The sequence below is a fragment of the Emydura macquarii genome, unplaced genomic scaffold, assembly GCF_026122565.2.
Source record: "Emydura macquarii macquarii isolate MOO-44397 ecotype Brisbane River unplaced genomic scaffold, CSIRO-AGI_Emac_v2 contig_318, whole genome shotgun sequence".
Classification (NCBI taxonomy): domain Eukaryota; kingdom Metazoa; phylum Chordata; order Testudines; family Chelidae; genus Emydura; species Emydura macquarii.
Window position 1 is genome coordinate 11,377,570 of NW_027130455.1, and position 17,275 is coordinate 11,394,844.

Genomic DNA, 17,275 nt, shown 5'->3' on the forward strand with positions numbered 1-17,275 from the left:
AATGGAGTGTAAGGAGCTAACCACCCCAGCTATGGGCAAGGGCCCATCACAGATCTAGTTACTTGGGCTGCTATCCCCTCCCACCTCTTGTGCTGCCACAGCTATGCTCTGTTGTTAGTATATCTCCTCAGGCAAGGAATCACCTCAGCTCAAAGTGTAAACATACCCTGTCTCCTACCTAAGCCCCAGAGTAATCCACAGACAAGGGAACTAACTGCCTTAGAATCATAAAAACATTGGGCTAGAAAGGATCGCAGGTCACCTCCTCTAACCCCCTGCCAAAATGCAGGATTTGTTGGGTCTAAATCCATCCAGGACAGAACGCTATCCAGCCTCCTTTTGAAAACCTCCAGTGAAGGAGCTTCCACAACCTCCCAAGGCAATCTGTTCCATTGTCCTACTGTCCTTACAGTGAGGAATTTTTTCCCGAGATTTAATCTAAATCAGCTATGCTGTAATTTGAACCCATTGCCTCTGGTCCTGCCCTCTGTGGCAGTAGAGAACAACTTTTATCCATCTTTTTTATGGCAGCCTTTCAAGTGTTTGAAGGCCAGTTATCATGTCCCCACTTAATCTCCTCTTTTCCAAACTAAACATAGCTGTTCTTTCAGTCTTTGCTCATATGGCTTGCATTCCATCCCTTTGGTTTTCTTTGTCGCTTGGCTCTGGATCCTTTCCAGTTTCTCTCCATCCTTTCTATATATTGATGACTAAAACTGGACGTAGTACTCTAGCTGAGGCCTAACCAGTGCTGAGTAGAGCAATACTATCACTTCCCATGACTTGCATGCTATGCCTCTAAAATTGCATTTGCTTTTTTTGCAACAGCATATCATGACTGACTCACACGGAGGTTGTGATCACAACTCCCAGATACTTCTCAACAGTGCTGCTGTCAAGCCAATTTCTCCCCATTCTGTGTTTGCACATTGGCTTTCCTTTCCTAAGAATATGTGAAGACACACTCCAATCCAGAAGTCGATCTAATAAAACCACCTCCAAAAAAACGTAGCGCTGCGTCGACGGGTACTCATTTCCTGTCAGCGCAACGTAGTGGAGATGGACATGCAAAACGGACGTTACAAAGTCGATGGGAGTTACGCAAGTTACTCTATGTAACTTGCGTAACTCCCGTTGACTGCCACCGAATTTGCCAATCAGTGTAGACCAGGCCTAAGTGTAGCATCTCTACATTTGTCTTTGCTGAATTTCATTTTCTTGTCTTTAGCCCAGTTCTCCAATTTATCAAGATCCCTCTGAATTTTCCAAAGGGTTGGCAATCCCTCCCATCTCCTCCATTCTTCAAAGGGTTGGCAATCCCTCCCATCTCCTCCATTCTTCAAAGGTTTGGCAACTCTCCCCCCCCCCCCAGCTTTGTGTCATCTGCAAATTTGATCAGTGTGCTCTCTATTCCTACATCCAGGTAATTAATAAAGATGTTAAACAACACCGGATCCAGAACAGATCCCTGTGGAACCCCACTTGAGACCTCCTTCCAATCTGACATCTTTCCATTGATGGTTGCTCTTTGTTTGTAGTTGTTTAACTTCTTATGTATCCACTTAAGGGTAGTTCTGCCAAGCCCATATTTTTCCAGTTTACTTTAGCAGAATGCCATGCTGATGTGTAGGACCCAATCTGATAGGTGTGCTCAGAGGCAGCCTAACTCCACGCAAAAGAGTGGGGGCAAGGGACGACAACAACTTCCCTCATAATATATAGCCCAGTGGTTAGGGTTCCCACCTGGATGTGGGAGATCCTGCCGTTACAAGTCCCCTCTTCACCTGATGAGAGAGGATTTGAACAGGGGTCTGCAACCTTGCAGGAGAGTGCCCTAACCACTGGGCTAGAGAGCGTAATTCTCACTCTAGCCCAATTGATCCTTTAATTTAATCATTAAATATTGAGCCAGAGAGTGAGATGTGATAGCCCAATGGTTAGAGCATTCACCTGCGGGGTAGCAGATCTCTGTTCTCACCTGGCAGACGAGTGAATACCTTAGCCACTGGCCTAAAAGTTATGAGGGAGCTTCTCCCCCTCTCATTTAGTCTGTTTCCCACTGTTTTGTGTGGAGTTATACTACCTCTGACCACACCTACTGGATTGGTCCTACACACACACAAATTAGACGGAAGAATAACCATCTTCCCCTGGTTCCAGCTACCAGAGATAGGCACCTCCTGCTCCTGCAGCTGGGACTTAGAAAGGGTGGGTCTTAGACACACTCCTCTCATTGCCATCTCCCTGCCTAGCTTGCTAAGGTTTGTGGGTAACGTTCTAAGGCACCTGTCTCTCCCCATTCCTAGGCGCGTAACTCAGACTTCGAGGATCAAAGGGTTTTTCTGTGGCTTGGAGGCATCTCAAAGTTAGTCGTTGCAGTGGATCTGGGCTGGCGACCTTTTCTTTTAAAAAAATTAAAGTGGTTTGGACCCGGCTACGTGCAAATCTGATTGCAGCCCCTTTTTTAACAGTTGTTTAAAAAACATTTAAAATGTTCTGCGTCGATGTAAATTTAATTGAGCGACGTTGGTGAAATAGCTGCTTTCTTCCCTAGCCCAGGGTGGGGATTGCACATAAATCATCTAAAATCTGGCCTTTTTCTCATATTCCGCCTTTGTTTTAATTTAGGATATCCCAGCCCTAAATTCCCTTCTCTGCTTCCAGTCACTCCACCTTCACACATCTGCCTGGATCTTATTACAGACTTCTCCAACACCTCCTCATCTCTTACTCCTGGGTGTGGCTGGATGGTGTTATTTAGGTCTATTGTTCCACTTGGCACTTCATAGCCAAAAAGACAGGTTCTTTGCCTGAAGAGCTTTACAATCACAATTAGGCTGATAGTATCAAGAGGAATTGAAACAAACCCTAACAGGAGGGGAGGTGGGAGAGAACTCTCTGGAGAGCTTGTTTTCTCTTTCATATTCTTCTGGGTTGGCTGTCTTTGATTTTCAGTCTGGCTGTGCTCTGCTGCTTCTCTTGCCGAGAGTTGAGATTTTAGTTGTGGGAAGTGAGCCTGGAGGGATTCTGAAGAGATGAAGGGTGCTTCTGCTGGAAGTGCCTTCCAGTGTTTGTTCTAGGCCACATGGCACTGAATGGCAGAGCACTTACAATACCTAGCAACAGGTGTGTGTTAAGAAACCACTTCTTGCTTTGCAGTGATAGGGCCAGTCATTTCACTGCTGATAATATCCAGAGTTAAGTAAGCTTGTATAATAGATTCCACTGAAGTAAAATAAATCTATGCCTGCAACAGATACTCAGTACTTCTCATGTGCCAAACCCAAATATATAAATCCTATAAAGCACTGAAAAAGTCTAGTGCACCAACAGAAAAAATATATCAAGCAAAAAATTGAGCCTGATAAACTTGTATCTGCCAATTTAGTGCTCTCTGTGTGTCCCATGAGACGTATTTTAAAGGTCTGATAGTGTAACTTTGTAAGCGCCACAGTCAACTTCAGCTTAACCGATCCATGTAAAAATTGTCTCATCTCTTCAGGAGCTGTGGAAAAAAAAGTAGTTGTGACTCTTCAGAAGTTGGATGTAGCTCAAGATGATCTGGGCAATTATGGCTTCTTCACCATAATTTACAATCAAGGCTTTGAAGTTGTAATAAATGATTACAAATGGTTTGCATTTTTTAAGGTAAGTTTAATTTTTATTCCATTTTTCATGTTTTTTTCCCCTCAAAATCTATCTGTACTCTTTCTCTTCATAGTGGTGTTGCCTAGTGGCTAGCATATGCCACTGGGACTCAAAGAGAACTGAGTTCCATTCTTGATTCTGCCACTGGACTGCTGGGTGATCTTGGGCAATATACTTCACCTAACTGTGCATCCTTTTCTCTATCTGTAAAAGGTGTAATAACGATAATGACCTTCGAGATCTGCTGCTGAAAAAGCAAGATATAAGGACTAAGTATTTTTATTTAAAAAAACAAAAACAAAAAACTATTCACCAGTGTAGGCTATGGATTGTTGATCCAGACATTCTTGCTTATCCAGCTATATTATTGATACTCTTTTTGTCCTGGCTTTGTTCTGATTAAAGAAGTTGACAGAAGTTGATAGGGAAAATACTTTCCTGATGGACTGGATTGATCTTTTCAGAATGATTAATTTGGGTGTGATTACTATCTTAACTGAATGGGGGAAACCGGCATCAACTGGGCTGATGTCATTGGATTGGTACTGATTAGCCCATTACTCCAAGACCCTGTAATGAAGTATTAGTATAGACAGTATTTGTTCATCTCCACCTTGATTTGCATAACCAAGAGGCCATTTTGTTGTATTTAGACCAACATACTATAAATCTGCTAAAAGTAAATGGGATACCAGAAGCAGACCTTTGTTTCTTTATAATGAATAAAAATATCCTTAAATCTTTTTTTTTTTTTTTTTAAATTAATCATAGTAGATTGAGGTTGGAAGGATCCTCAGGAGGTCATCCAGTTAAACCCCTTGTCAAAGCAGAACCAACCCCAACTAAATCATCCCAGCCAGGCCTTTGTCAAACTGCACTTTAAAAACCTCTAAGGATGGAGATTCCACCACCTCCCTAGGTAACCCATTCCAGTGCTTCACCACTCTCCTAGTGAAAAAGTTTTCCCTAATATCCAACCTAGACCTCCCCCACTGCAACTTGAGACCGTTGCTCCTAGTTCTGCCATTTACTACCATTGAGAACAGCCTAGCTCCATCCTCCTTGAAACCCCCTTTCAGGTAGTTAAAGGCTGCTATCAAAACCCCCTGCCCCCCATTCTTCTCTTCTGCAGAGTAAACAAGCCTAGTTCCCTCAGTCTCTCCTCATAAGTCATGTGCTCCAGCCCCCTAATCATTTTTGTTGCCTTCTGCTGGACTCCAGTTTGTTCACATCCTTTGTGTTGGGCAAGAGGGTCCAAAACTGGACAAAATACTCTAAATGTGGCCTCATTAGTGTCGAATAGAGGTGAATAATCACTTCCCTCGGTGTGCTGGCAATGCTCGTTTCTTGGCAATAAGGGCACACTGTTGACTCGTATCCAGCTTCTTGCCCACTGTAACCCCAGGTCCTTTTCTGCAGAACTGCTGCCTAGGCCGTCGGTTTCCCAGCCTGTGGGTGTGCATGGGATTCTTCTGTCCTAAGTGCAGGACTCTGCACTTGTCCTTGTTGAACCTCATCAGATTTCTTTTGGCCCAATCCTCCAATTTGTCTAGATCACTCTGTACCCTATCCCAACCTGCAGGGTATCTACCACTCTCCCCATCTTAGTGTCATCTGTAAACTTGCTGAGGGTGCAGTCCATTCCATCCTCCAAATCATTAATGAAGATGTTGAACAAAACCGGCCACAGCACCAACCCCTGGTGCACTCTGCTTGTTACCAGCTGCTAACTAGACATTGAGCCGTTGATCACTACCTGTTGAACCTAATGGTCTAGCCAGCTTTCTCTCCATCTTATAGTTCATTCATCCAACCCATACTAACTTGCTGATGATAGTACTATGGGAGACACAGTAGACAGCCTTTACACATTGAAAATAGCCCTCCTTTTGATAGAGAGCCTTGGTAGGAGCTTTAGGGCTTGTCTGCATGGGGAAATTATTCCAGAATAAAGGCAGGGTGTGAATTTAAACTGCAGTAGCTATTTTGGAATAGCCCCCCTCATTGATACTCTTATTCCAGAATAAAAGAGTGCCTTTTTCTGATTTCGCTTAATCCTCTTCCAAAGTGGGGTAAGCGAAATCAGAAAAAGAAATTCCAGAATAGCTATTCTGGTTAATTTCTTGATCTGGACAAGTCATTATTAGACGTGAATGAGGTCACATGAGGCAGTAAACTGAGCTGCAGCTTCTCCCACCCCAACCCCAGCAGGGTAGACGGGCCACAGTTGGGGTGAAGGGAGAAGGGCAGCATGGGTCACAGCCTCCTGCTGCTTCATGATGCAGCACTAGCAGTGAAGGAAATAAGACTCTAATGAGCTAATCTGGATTCTCCATCACTTGACCTCTTTAAATCAGGACTACATATCTTTTTTTAAATATGCTACAGTTTACCAGGAATTATTGGGTGAGGTTCCCTGGCCTGTAGTATGCAGGTTGTCAGGTTAGACTATCATAATGATCATGTCTGGCCTTTAAAATTTTAAAAGATTATATTATAAAGTAGTAAAGAATGAGATCTAGTTATTTTTTGCTTTGCTTTGCAGTTCACCTTGGACAACGTAATGGTAAATCCCTAAAAGAACTTTAATGACCCCTAGCAGGAGGCACTGCACATCCCACCATGAATTGTTGCCTTTACTAGGGCATATACTGGCTTGTTTTCTCTCACACATCTAGGACTGAACTATTAATTCCACCTGCCTGAGTTGAACATAATAGTGTTACTTCCCTTGACAGACACGCTTAGGGGAAATATTAGACTGACACAGACAGTGGGATCCTTAGGCTGACGTCTTTCACATTAAATGTGAAGAGTTGCTTCAAGAGCCAATACAGTGAGCAGTTGTGACAAATGTCAGTTATCAGGTTACATCTTGGTAAACTGTAGAAACAGCCCGTGGCTTCTGAAGAAATGTAAACAAGCTATGTTTCGACAGATGATGCAATAGTTGCCAGGGAACGATGTGGGCTCCAGTAGCATCCACAAGAGATTAAACTTGGCTCTTGTGAAATCAAAGTCCATTTGGAGAGCACTAACTGAGTCAAAGGACCATGGAGATCAGACTGGTAAACACATCGATCTGACCTATTCTTACATGTTTGCGAAAGCTGCTCAGTGACTGGAAATGTGGTAGTAACTGCTACCTAATGAGTGTGCTTGAATATGATATGCCTCAGATACTCAGGAATGAGTATTGAAGGCATGAACAAGGAAGAATAAAGCTGTTTCAGATCCAGAGGAAAAAATCTGAGACTCCTTGCCTACTGCATGGCAGTTTGATGCATTCCTGGTTTTGCAGATGCTATTAGTAGTTGGAGACATAAGATGTGCTTATTGAATTGCTGGGCTAGTCACTGTTGACTACCAATGTTTCAATCTCCTTCAGCAGGACACACCTGGGTTAAAGTCTTCATTCTTCCACACATTAGGTGGGATTATTTAAGTTGATATCATTAAGCAAATTGTAACTAACTTGCCGGACTGAATAAGTCCCATTCTCCTTTGGATGCTGTAAAGCAGGGGCAGTCAGTTGTCAAGGTCCAGATTTCTTGGTCAGCGTCTGGACCCCAGAGAAACATTTTTCACATTGCTAGTGCCCCTGTTCAACAAACACATGCAATGCTGTGTAATACACCCAGGACCTATTGTAAGGTAGTCAATAGGTGGACCGTGGGCCAAATCCAGGGGCTTTTGACCAGACCACAAAACTCTGGGGGGGGCCAGGCATCATTAGTGTGGTGGGGGAGGGGAGGGCTAGTGCTGGTGGGTTTGGGGGAGCAGGTGCCTGGGGCTGACAGTAACTCAAGTGGCAGGTGTCCCCCGCCCTCCTTAAATGGATTGACACGGGATTGGCAGCAGCAGATCTGGCAGGCACCTGGGGCCGACTCGTAACTTTGGGGTCCCCGTCCTCCCTAAATGGAGTCCTTCCAGGTGGGCTGTGGCTGAAGCCCCAAGCCTTGGCGGCAGCCCCAGTCCTGACACGCCCTGTGGTCCAGTGAAAAGCCTCTGGCAGTCCAGATATGGACCTCGGGCCACCTATTGAGTACCCCTGCTGTATAGGCAATTCCTGAGACAGATTATAAAAGGAAGGCAAAGATCATTTTGGAAACCATGAGTAAATAGAACAGAAGCTTAGTGTTCACAGTTCTCAGTGCAACTTTTTCTGAGGTTTAGACAAGAGTTTGCAGTTTCTGCAATGGCTGAACAAGGAAGGAGGCTGGTTGTTTCTATTTTATGGCTGCAAGTGGGAATGTTAAGATGCTGAGGGACATAGCTTGTGGCATGCTTCAGAGGAAGTCCAGTCTCTCCTGTAAATTTGCAGATCAGTGAATCATAGCTTTGGTCTGTGTCAGGTCGAAAACTACCTGGGCCAGATTCTCATCTGATGTAAATTGGTATAGCTTTCTTGAAATCAGTGGAGGTACGTTAGCTAGCACCAGCTGATCTGGTCCATTTATCTTCTACTGTAAAATCTTTAGGGAAAGGGCCATCTGACTCTTAACTTCGCAGTGCCAGGCATGCTATTTACCTAGAAATACCTATTATAAAATGTTCAGAACATTCAAAGCTGAAATGCAAAATATTATTTTAAGATTGATCTTTAGGAGTACTTAGACATAACTGAAAATAAAAGTTGATCCAGAAAGCAAAAACTGTTCGTGCCATTTTTAGCTTTATGATGTGTAAAGAAGGCCTAAAAGTTGAGCCCATTTTGTTTGTTGGTTTTTTTTTTTGTTTGTTTTTTTTTTTTTTTTTTTTTTTTTTTTTAACCCTGAAAATGCCAGGAGTCTCTTGTCTTCTCTGTCTTCCTGGGGGATTCAGAGATGTGTATTCAGCTCTTAATTGAACAGGGAATGAGTGCTGAGTGTTTAGCAAGAGCTTTCCTTCCCTCTGATAGTTGCATTAGCTCAATATTCATACAACCCACCAGTTAGTGTTACAGCTCCCCATCTCTTCCTCCTCCCAGAGAGGATGAATTGTTACAGCCCCTAACTGCAGAGAGTTGGCTATTTGGCTCAAAGTGTAGCAGATCATACTTTTAGTTCTGGAGGTGCCAAATTCAATCCTGGTGTGTTGTCCAAGAGGTGGCTGTCACATGACTAAAATAAACTCTTCTTAAATAGTGTGAATGAAAAAATCACTTCCTCTGTTGGCTGGCTTTAGTTGCTTGGTGTCAGTAGTGACAAGTAGAATGATATCCAGCAGTACACAGTTCTTCAGGCAAAACAGGTTAAACAAAACCTGAATTTCTAATGAAAAAGAAACACCGCTTTACTCATCATAAAGAAGCAAGAAGAGGCAGACAGGATTTTTTTTCTTTGGCAGATTACCTTTTAGCCTTCCTTGTTTAGAATGCAGGGCTATAACAAGGGCAATGAAAGTGTTGCTGGGATTATAACCAAGAGCACTCTCAGTGGAAGAAACCGATTTTCATGGCAAAAACTTATTTCTGAATATCTCTCCACTCCTTTGAAAACCTTTTACTTTGGTTAATACAGGTGAATGATTGGCAGATTAGGGTGGTACTAACAAAATGCACTTCACCCTAACTTTGGAACCTCGCAGCTCATTGGCAAGGAAGAAATTATTCCCTAATTTACAAGATCATTCTTCCTCCCAGTTCTTCCCTCTCATTTCTCTTGTTCTCTACAGGATTATTAGTGCTTTACATGTGGAAGGGCTGCGGAGGGAAACTTGAATAGAAGAGTTGACTAAACTAGAAGCAGAAGTTCAAATAAAACATGCATTGAGCCTTGTCTGCTAACGGCCCATGATAAAGGGCTGGGATTAGAAATTAAATGTCCTACAACGCTAGCTTTGAAACCAGAGTTTGTTTAATTGTCTCTTGTTCCTAGTCATGTTGTAAAATTTTCTATAGCCGCAGATACAATTATAGCTGTCCCATGATATTGCTAAAACAGTTTGATCTTGAAATTGTAGATGGTATGAAGCAGAATCTTAACTATCTTTTTACAATGCTACCATCATATCTATAAATAGGTATTTGGACACCCTTATTTTACAGTGTGTACAGGTTGTTAAATTTTGTTAGTTGACCCAAATAGAAAGTTTATTTTATTCTAAGCATTGATACACTCAGTACTAGGTGGCTAATTGGGCACAAACTTCTATATATTTTAAAAAGGTTACTATTTCATGTATCATGCCAGCAGAAACTACAGTTCTAAAGTGTGAAGTTGGTCACTTTTCTTCATCCCCGAAGTTAAGCTGACCGCTGTTCATCTTGAAGAAGTTGTGGAGTTGCATATTAGAAGTACACCCACATGAAAGCTGCCTTGCTTTCATGACCCTCTCTTTGTTAGCTGGCTTAAGACTTTGGCAACAAAGTCAGATGTTTGTTTTTAGTGTTTCTCTGGCCAGTTGAACTGTAACCTTGATAGAAATACATGATTGAGCCTAGTACTAGTCCCAGTACTAAGGCCTTTTCTACACTGCAGATTTACCCTGGTCTCAGCCATCATTGGCTAAGTTCTCTGGAAAGCTGCACTGGCACAAACATGTCAGACTGATGGGGGAGCAGATTATCACATATTTGCCTACGGCAGGGTTCTTAAACTGTCCTCTGAAGCGTCTAGTACTTGCCACCGTCAAGGACAGGATACTGGACTAGGTGGACCAGGATCTGATCTAGAATGACAATTGCTACATTCCCCGCAGTGTATACAGGGTAAACTGCTACTAACTTCAGTTTGTACTGGGGTAAGTTACTAAATCACTAGCTTTCTCTTTTTCTGTAAAAGGGGCATATAATTTGTATAACTGATTATTAATAGAGTGTTGTGGGCTTGTGTACAATGGTTATAACAGAGTATTATGCCTTAAGGATACAAATATGAGACGTTTGACCTTAATACATGTCTACTATTGGGTTTTTTTAATATATAATTTTCCTTTGTTCTTGCAACCTACTTACCAGTCATCCACTGTAAAATTTTTGTAGGATCTCACTGATTTTACAAGTCATTTGTTCTTACGCCTGGGCACTGTGGGGAAATGACTTGCCACACCAAAGGAATGGACTGGGTGAGCTTATCCATATATTTTTGTAGCTTTCAGTTGTTTGTATAAATATTGCCTAGCAAAGAAGAACTTGTTTGTCTGTAGCTTTTTGTGTAGGACTCCTACTTTTTTCTCTCTCTTTAGCCTTTCATCAATTAAAAATGTAGTTGTACTGCATTCCAGCATAGCTGCCATTTGTTACAAGTCATAGTTTTTATGTTGAATGTTTGATGCAGCACATGACAAGGGGAGAATCTTGTAGTAGTGGTCTCTTATGACATACAGTGAACTTGTAGTGTGCTATAGCAACTATAGTCCCTACTGTAGTCCCAAAGAAGGAGGAGCAGAGTAGCATTTAACTTTTGGCTTTCACACCTATTACATGATAGGAGTTAATCCTGCCCAGCAACCAGTGTACAGATAAGGCTGGTAGCTATGTTCTTTCTTTTAAAGGTGATAAATAAGATTAACCCCTTTAAAATTGAACAGCACACACTTCTAATGAATTTTCTAGGTACCCATTATTAAGAGGGTCATGTAGCTTTTTAAGAATGTACCTTGTTTCTTCTACAGGTCCTGAAATCTAGGCCCACATAAGATTGCTGTTTGCTGCATGTTGAAATCCAACATACACTGTATCAAACCTACCACAGATCCACTGGAACTGGCTTCTATAACATAGGGTTTCTTCTAAAGTTTATCCATTATCTTGTGTAATAAACAATTTTAAACTTTGCAATATTAAAACAGTAGGTTGAGATTTGGGGGATAAATAAGTGTTATTCTCCCAAGCTTCAGCTCTCTCATGATGCCAAAATAGGTGTCACTTGCAGATCTTAATATGATCGTGCATCTCCATTCTCAGCTGCTTTGACCACCAGTGAAATAGTTACATCAAAGTTGATGTTAAAATCATGACATCATTCAACACCCCATTGATATGAATGTGAGCAACTCACATTTCTTAGAGCTCTTTGTCAGTTTGTAGATTGACAGGTGTCAATATCACTGACGCTTTACATTTAGAAAGTTGATGTTTGCAGCCATAAAGAACAGGCTCTGAAAGGTGAGTTATGAAGGGAAACAATTGAGTTTGTGTCCCTCCCCCCCTTTTTTAAACTAAGACTTGAAAGGCTTTTACAAAGTGAATTTTCAGTGCCTGTTTTTCGCATTAGAAATTCATATCTTTAGAGCCTAGCACAGGATGCCTGGAGAATTAGTAAAACAGTGACATCACAAGAGTTTAGAGTGTGAAAGTTGAGCAAGAAGGGAAGAATTTAGTCACTGTTTAAAACTCTTTTTTATGTTAGTTTTTGGTAATTCCTATTTAATCTCAATAACTAATATACATTTTGGAGGCAGGAAGTCTTTGTTAAAGACTCAACATCTTTACCTCCTTAATTAAAGTGTGAGGAAATATACATCCTCTGAGACTCCACCACAACAAAACTAGGTGTGATGGGGTGTACCAGCCCTGCACTGGACAAGAAGAGGTTAATCCCATTCTTTGGGCAGAGGAGGCCATGCTCCCTGGCACTGCTGGGCATACTCCAACTGGAGCCTCGGTATACAAGGGAACAGCCCAGCTCAAACAGGGCTGACTGCTGAGGAGAGAAGATGCATGTTGCAGGCTCCTTCTCAGGAGCTGCTGGAGCCCCAGACCACAGAGGCCAGGCGTGCTGAGACCAAGGCAGATGCCCAGCTACATGTGGAAGCCCAAGAGGGGACAGAGTCGTTGGGAGCTTTGCCAGCTGATGATCCCAGAGACCCAGGGGACCTGTGGACTGCAGCACTGGAAGACAGGGTAGGAAGCAGCCCAGGGGTTCTAGACATTGATTCGGTTGTAGAACTGGGAGTTAAGTCAGCATGTTTCAGTCGGATCCCCACTGACCCAGTGGCAAATAGTCTTGCTGCTGATGGGGCCCTCAGCTGGGACCCGGTGGAGTAGGGAGGGCCTGGCTCCCCCTACCCTGGCCACCACCCACCCCTGGGTGGCAGCCCACCCCCCTCTGGCCATTAAGCCACACCACCCTACTGACAATGGTAGCGGTAATGACTCTGGCCCTTAGGCCATACAGCCCATCTGAGGAAGGCAGCCATATTGACTTTGGTCATTGGGCCGTACTGCCCTGGTGACGAGGGCAGCCACATTGACTCTGGGCCTTAGACTACAGGGCCCCGCTGGAGAGGGCAGCCATGTTAATTCAGGCCATTAGGTTACGCCACCCTGCTGAAAAAGGACAGCCACTCTGACTCTGGCCATTAGGCCATGCAACATCGTGGAAGGGGGGACAGCCATAGTGATTCTGGCCCTGAGGCCATCCAGCCTCACTAAAGAAGGTAGCCGTATTGACTCTGGTTCTGGGGCCACACAGCCCTGCTGACGAGAGCAGCCATATTGACTTTGGCCACTAGGCCATTCAGCTGTGCAGTCATTAGACGGCACTGCCCTGAGGCTAAGGGTGGTCATTTGAACTCAGTCGCAGGGCTATAACATCCTTCTCCCCTGCCCCTGACGTGATGGGGTGTACCATCCCTGCAACACCAGGGATGACTAAAGTTTGACACTCATGATATTTATGATTTTTTAATTTTAAAAGGACACCTGTATATATCTGAGGTGTTTTTAAAAAGCTTACAAGCCCAATTTGTTTGGTTTTTTTTTTTTTTAAATCCCAGTAACCTTTAACTTATTTAAAAGAGAGCTTAGATTCTGGAGCAAAAATGATAGCTAAAGTGCCTAGTTGCTAATGGCTGCAAACTGGCCTCACCTGACCCCAACAAAACAGGACCTTGCTGGAACCTGTGTAAGGATAAAGCAGGGGTCAGTGGTGTACGACATTACGAACATGCTGTGTATTTGCAGTAACTAATAGCTAGTTGTGGGCCTAGACTTTAGGATCTCCCGAAGAAATAAAGTATTTCTTTGTAGGTTTGAGATTTGAATGCATTTTATCCCTAAATTTGGGCCATTAGATTTGTGGATTACCTTTTAATCCTGCTAGTCAATTGAAATTAATAATTTGTCATGATTTGACTTGAGTGTGATTTAATAATATGCACTTGCTGTTTGCTTAGCCTTATTGTATGAAATAGAAATATATTAAGGCGTAAACTACCTTCTATTGTGGAAGAGTTGTCTGATCTATTCAAGTACTCCCCTGATGCCAGTACAAAAATGCATTTCCTGTCCAGTGATTTACATTTATTTAGATAGTGAATCTAATATTAGGCAGCAAGACACAATGGTATGCTTCTCTGGGTGACATTTTGTTCTGTCAGCATTTAGGTGTGCATTGTCCATTAGCATACCCTGGAGTCCTATTGCAATTATAAAATAGGTCTTTCTTAGTAAAACTCATTAGCATCTCACTATATATTTCACAGGAGAAAAGGAATAAATAGGGAATAAATTGTTTCAAGTATTTTTTAAAGACATTTGGCTTTACATAACTATTCCATGCTGTTTAAGTGATTGAGGCAAAAGAACTAACACGGTCCTTGGATATTTAAATAAGGGTATATGGAAGACAGTATTACCTTCTATAGTACTGGTGTACTCACTGCTGGAATACTGTGTCCAGTTCTGGGTTCTGCACTTTAAAAAGGATATTGAAAACTTAGGGAAGATTTCAGAGAAGATTTATAAGAATGAAAAACATGTTCATAATGGGAAATATAAGAAGCTCAACAAGATAAACTACAATTATAAAATATAGAACAGAGTTTTCAACAACCAGTCCATGGACCGGCACTGGTCCTTGAGATCTCCATGACATCGTATAGGAAGCCTGAGATCTCCCTGTGTAGCCGGGAGGTGTGGCCTCCCTCAGAGATTGACGGTGAGGAAAAGCCAAACCCCCTCCAGGGGGGCGGAGCCCGGGAGCGCAGCACCACCTGACCAGAAGCAGGTAGGCGGGACAGGAAGTATAAAAGGCAGGCCTTCCTGCTCAGTCAGGGGAAGACGGCCGAGGGAGAAAGACGCCTCTCCTTTGGTGCCGGGGCCTGAACCTGCACCCGACTGTTACCCGGAGGAGAGGCTGCCCACTGCCTGTGACCCTGAGGACCTGGAGGAGCTACTTGAGCCTGGTGGGCCGGAGGAGACCCCTAGGCCTTGCTACCTGGAGGAGCTACCCAGGCTGCCAGCCCCTTGCGAGCCCGAAGAGACCCCAGGACCTGTGACCTAGAGGAGCTGTCCTCCGCAGATGATTCCGAAGAGTTCCCGGACCTGCTGTAAAGCGAGGAGGCTGTGGGATTCTGGAACTTCCCCTGGGCAGAGTACCCCGAGGAGATGGGGAGCAACTCAAGGGACCAGGTACGCTAGGGAGAGGAAGTAGGAGGAAGTACCCCAGGGACAACTGACTACAGTCCAGCTGAGCTTGCGTTTGCATCAAGTCAGCGCGTTTCGACTGGAGCCCCGCTGACCCAGTGACAGGACACCCCATCACTGACAGGTCCCTGGGCTGGAATGCAGTGGAGACGCACTTCCTACCCTGACCTAGGGGTGATCGCCCGCTAAGGGCTTTGGGACTGTTTGATCGCCTTTCTGAGGGCTAGAGACTGTCTTCCCACTGCCTGCCCCAGCCTGCCTGAGGGCCGGGCTTTGGACTATCGCCTCGCCCTGCTGAGGGCTAGAGACTGCATCCTTTCGGTCTGCTCCACCTACCTAAGGGCCGGGGCCTTGAACTGCTTGCTCGCCCTACAGAGGGCCAGAGACTACATCCCCGTTTGCTTGGCGCGTCCAGCCTAAGGGCCGGGCCCGGAACCAGGGCTCACCCTACTAAGGGCAGGAGACTGTCTCCCTTTTGTTAGGATGCAGGTAGCCGGGAGTTGTGGCCTCCCTCGATGATTGACGGTGTGGGAGGGCCACTGGCTCCGCCCACAACAAGGGACCCTTTTACACCCTGACACAGTATAGGAAGCCGGTCCCTGGTATCAAAAAGGTTGAGAAACACTGATCTAGAATTACCTGCACAGGGAGAAAATTTGATATTAAAGGGGTACTTTAATCTAGCAAAGGTATAACAATGTCCAGTGGCTAGAAACCTTTAAATTAGGATGTTTTCTAACTGAACCTAATGTTATAGGCTCAGTGCCGGAATCATCTGGTGAAATTCTGTGACCTGCATTGGAGGTCAAACTAGATCATAATGGTTCCTTCTGGCATTAAGAAAATCTATGAAATTAGAAGAATTCAAATAGAAAATAAGCTTCAAGTTCTTAACAGATAGGATAATTAACCACTTGACCACAGAACCATGGGATGCAGTAAATTCTCCATCACTTGGGGTCTTTTTAAATTAAGACTGGATGCCTTTTCAAAGGAGGCTGTAGTTCAGCCATTGGTTATTTGTCTCATTGGTGTACATTTACATAATAGGGAAGAACATTTCCTCCATGGCAGGAGCTACTGGTTAAAATTTTATTTGTGTTGTTCAGGAGGGCAGACTAGATGTTCAGGTGGTTCCTTTCTGGGATTGAAATTGGTGAATTTGTGCTCTTAAATCAGGTTAGGTAGCAAGATGTCTCATTGTGAAAAGTTCCAGAGGGGTAGCCGTGTTAGTCTGTATACAGCAAAAACAACGAGAGCACTTTAAAGTAGCACTTTAAAGACATGGGATTCTAATGCTGCGTTATCTGTTTGGTGCTATGCCCTCTGCTGGACAGTGCTCTGCATTCTCTTCTCACCTTAATTCACTGTTCTCTAGCAGCAGTTCTAAAGAAATCCAGGGCTGAGCAATATGTTCTTGGGGATTTAGTTTTTCTTTTGGAAAAACAGGTCTTAAAAATAAATATTAAGTAGTTGACCACCCAATTATGTATCAGTGGTATTAATTAACAGCAGTATTCTCTGTAAATTTCACTTCCAGTTTGCTAAAGCTCATTCTGGCTTTAGTTATCTCAGTAAAATGCCAGACCATTATCTCACACAACTTGTTGGCAAGGCTATCTGCCTCTTAAAGGTGACATGAGGGTTTTAATAACTTGGTCTCTTGAACTCCTGTAGTATGTATAAAGTGCCTGAAAGAGATCTTTAAAAAATATTTTTTATTTCTTTGTATCTCAGATATGAGGACTGTAAACTTACCAACCAATCCAACAAAACAAAGGAAGATATCTCTGAGGGAATATATCTCTTGCCTTAATTGAAGGGGCAGAGATGCTGAATCTTAAACAAAAACTTCCTTTCTCCAAAATGTAAATTGGACATTGGAGGTTATGTAACAAATAGCCTGATTAAAAATCTCTTTACTTCTTAGGCTGCATCTGCACTTTATGAAAAAAGTAGGTTTGCACATTATCCAACATAAGATCCTAGTATAGAAAAGGCAACCTGTGGTTTTAACATGTTCTAGAGTTTACCTTTACCAACTAATGTGTTAAAATTACAACTTGCCTCGTCTACACGAAGTTTAACATGCTAATTTACAAGTATGAAAAACACACCTAATGAAGATAAGGCCCATGCTACCCCTGCTCATTATTTAATCATGTGACCTAACAGTATATTCCTAGGCCCAACAAGACCTGCATTTTAATAGTCTAAAACTTCCTCCCTTTCTTCTTTCGGTGAAAAAACTTCAGACTTTCTTTATAAATCATG

The 17,275-nt window shown here is 43.2% G+C and overlaps 1 protein-coding gene across 2 annotated transcripts in view; it reads left to right on the plus strand.

Moving 5' to 3' along the window:
* Positions 1-17,275, plus strand: part of CTSC (cathepsin C) — a 32,086-nt gene that overhangs the window by 1,731 nt on the left and 13,080 nt on the right. The window contains exons 1-3 of one of the 2 annotated variants that reach the window (XM_067568551.1): positions 3,513-3,648; positions 10,613-10,695; positions 11,245-12,475. In XM_067568551.1, the coding sequence (XP_067424652.1) occupies positions 12,293-12,475 (183 nt within the window). In that variant the 5' untranslated portion in view covers positions 3,513-3,648; positions 10,613-10,695; positions 11,245-12,292. Of the gene's footprint in view, positions 1-3,502; positions 3,649-10,612; positions 10,696-11,244; positions 12,476-17,275 lie in introns of those variants that run through there. The other variant, XM_067568543.1, reaches the window with a different exon arrangement.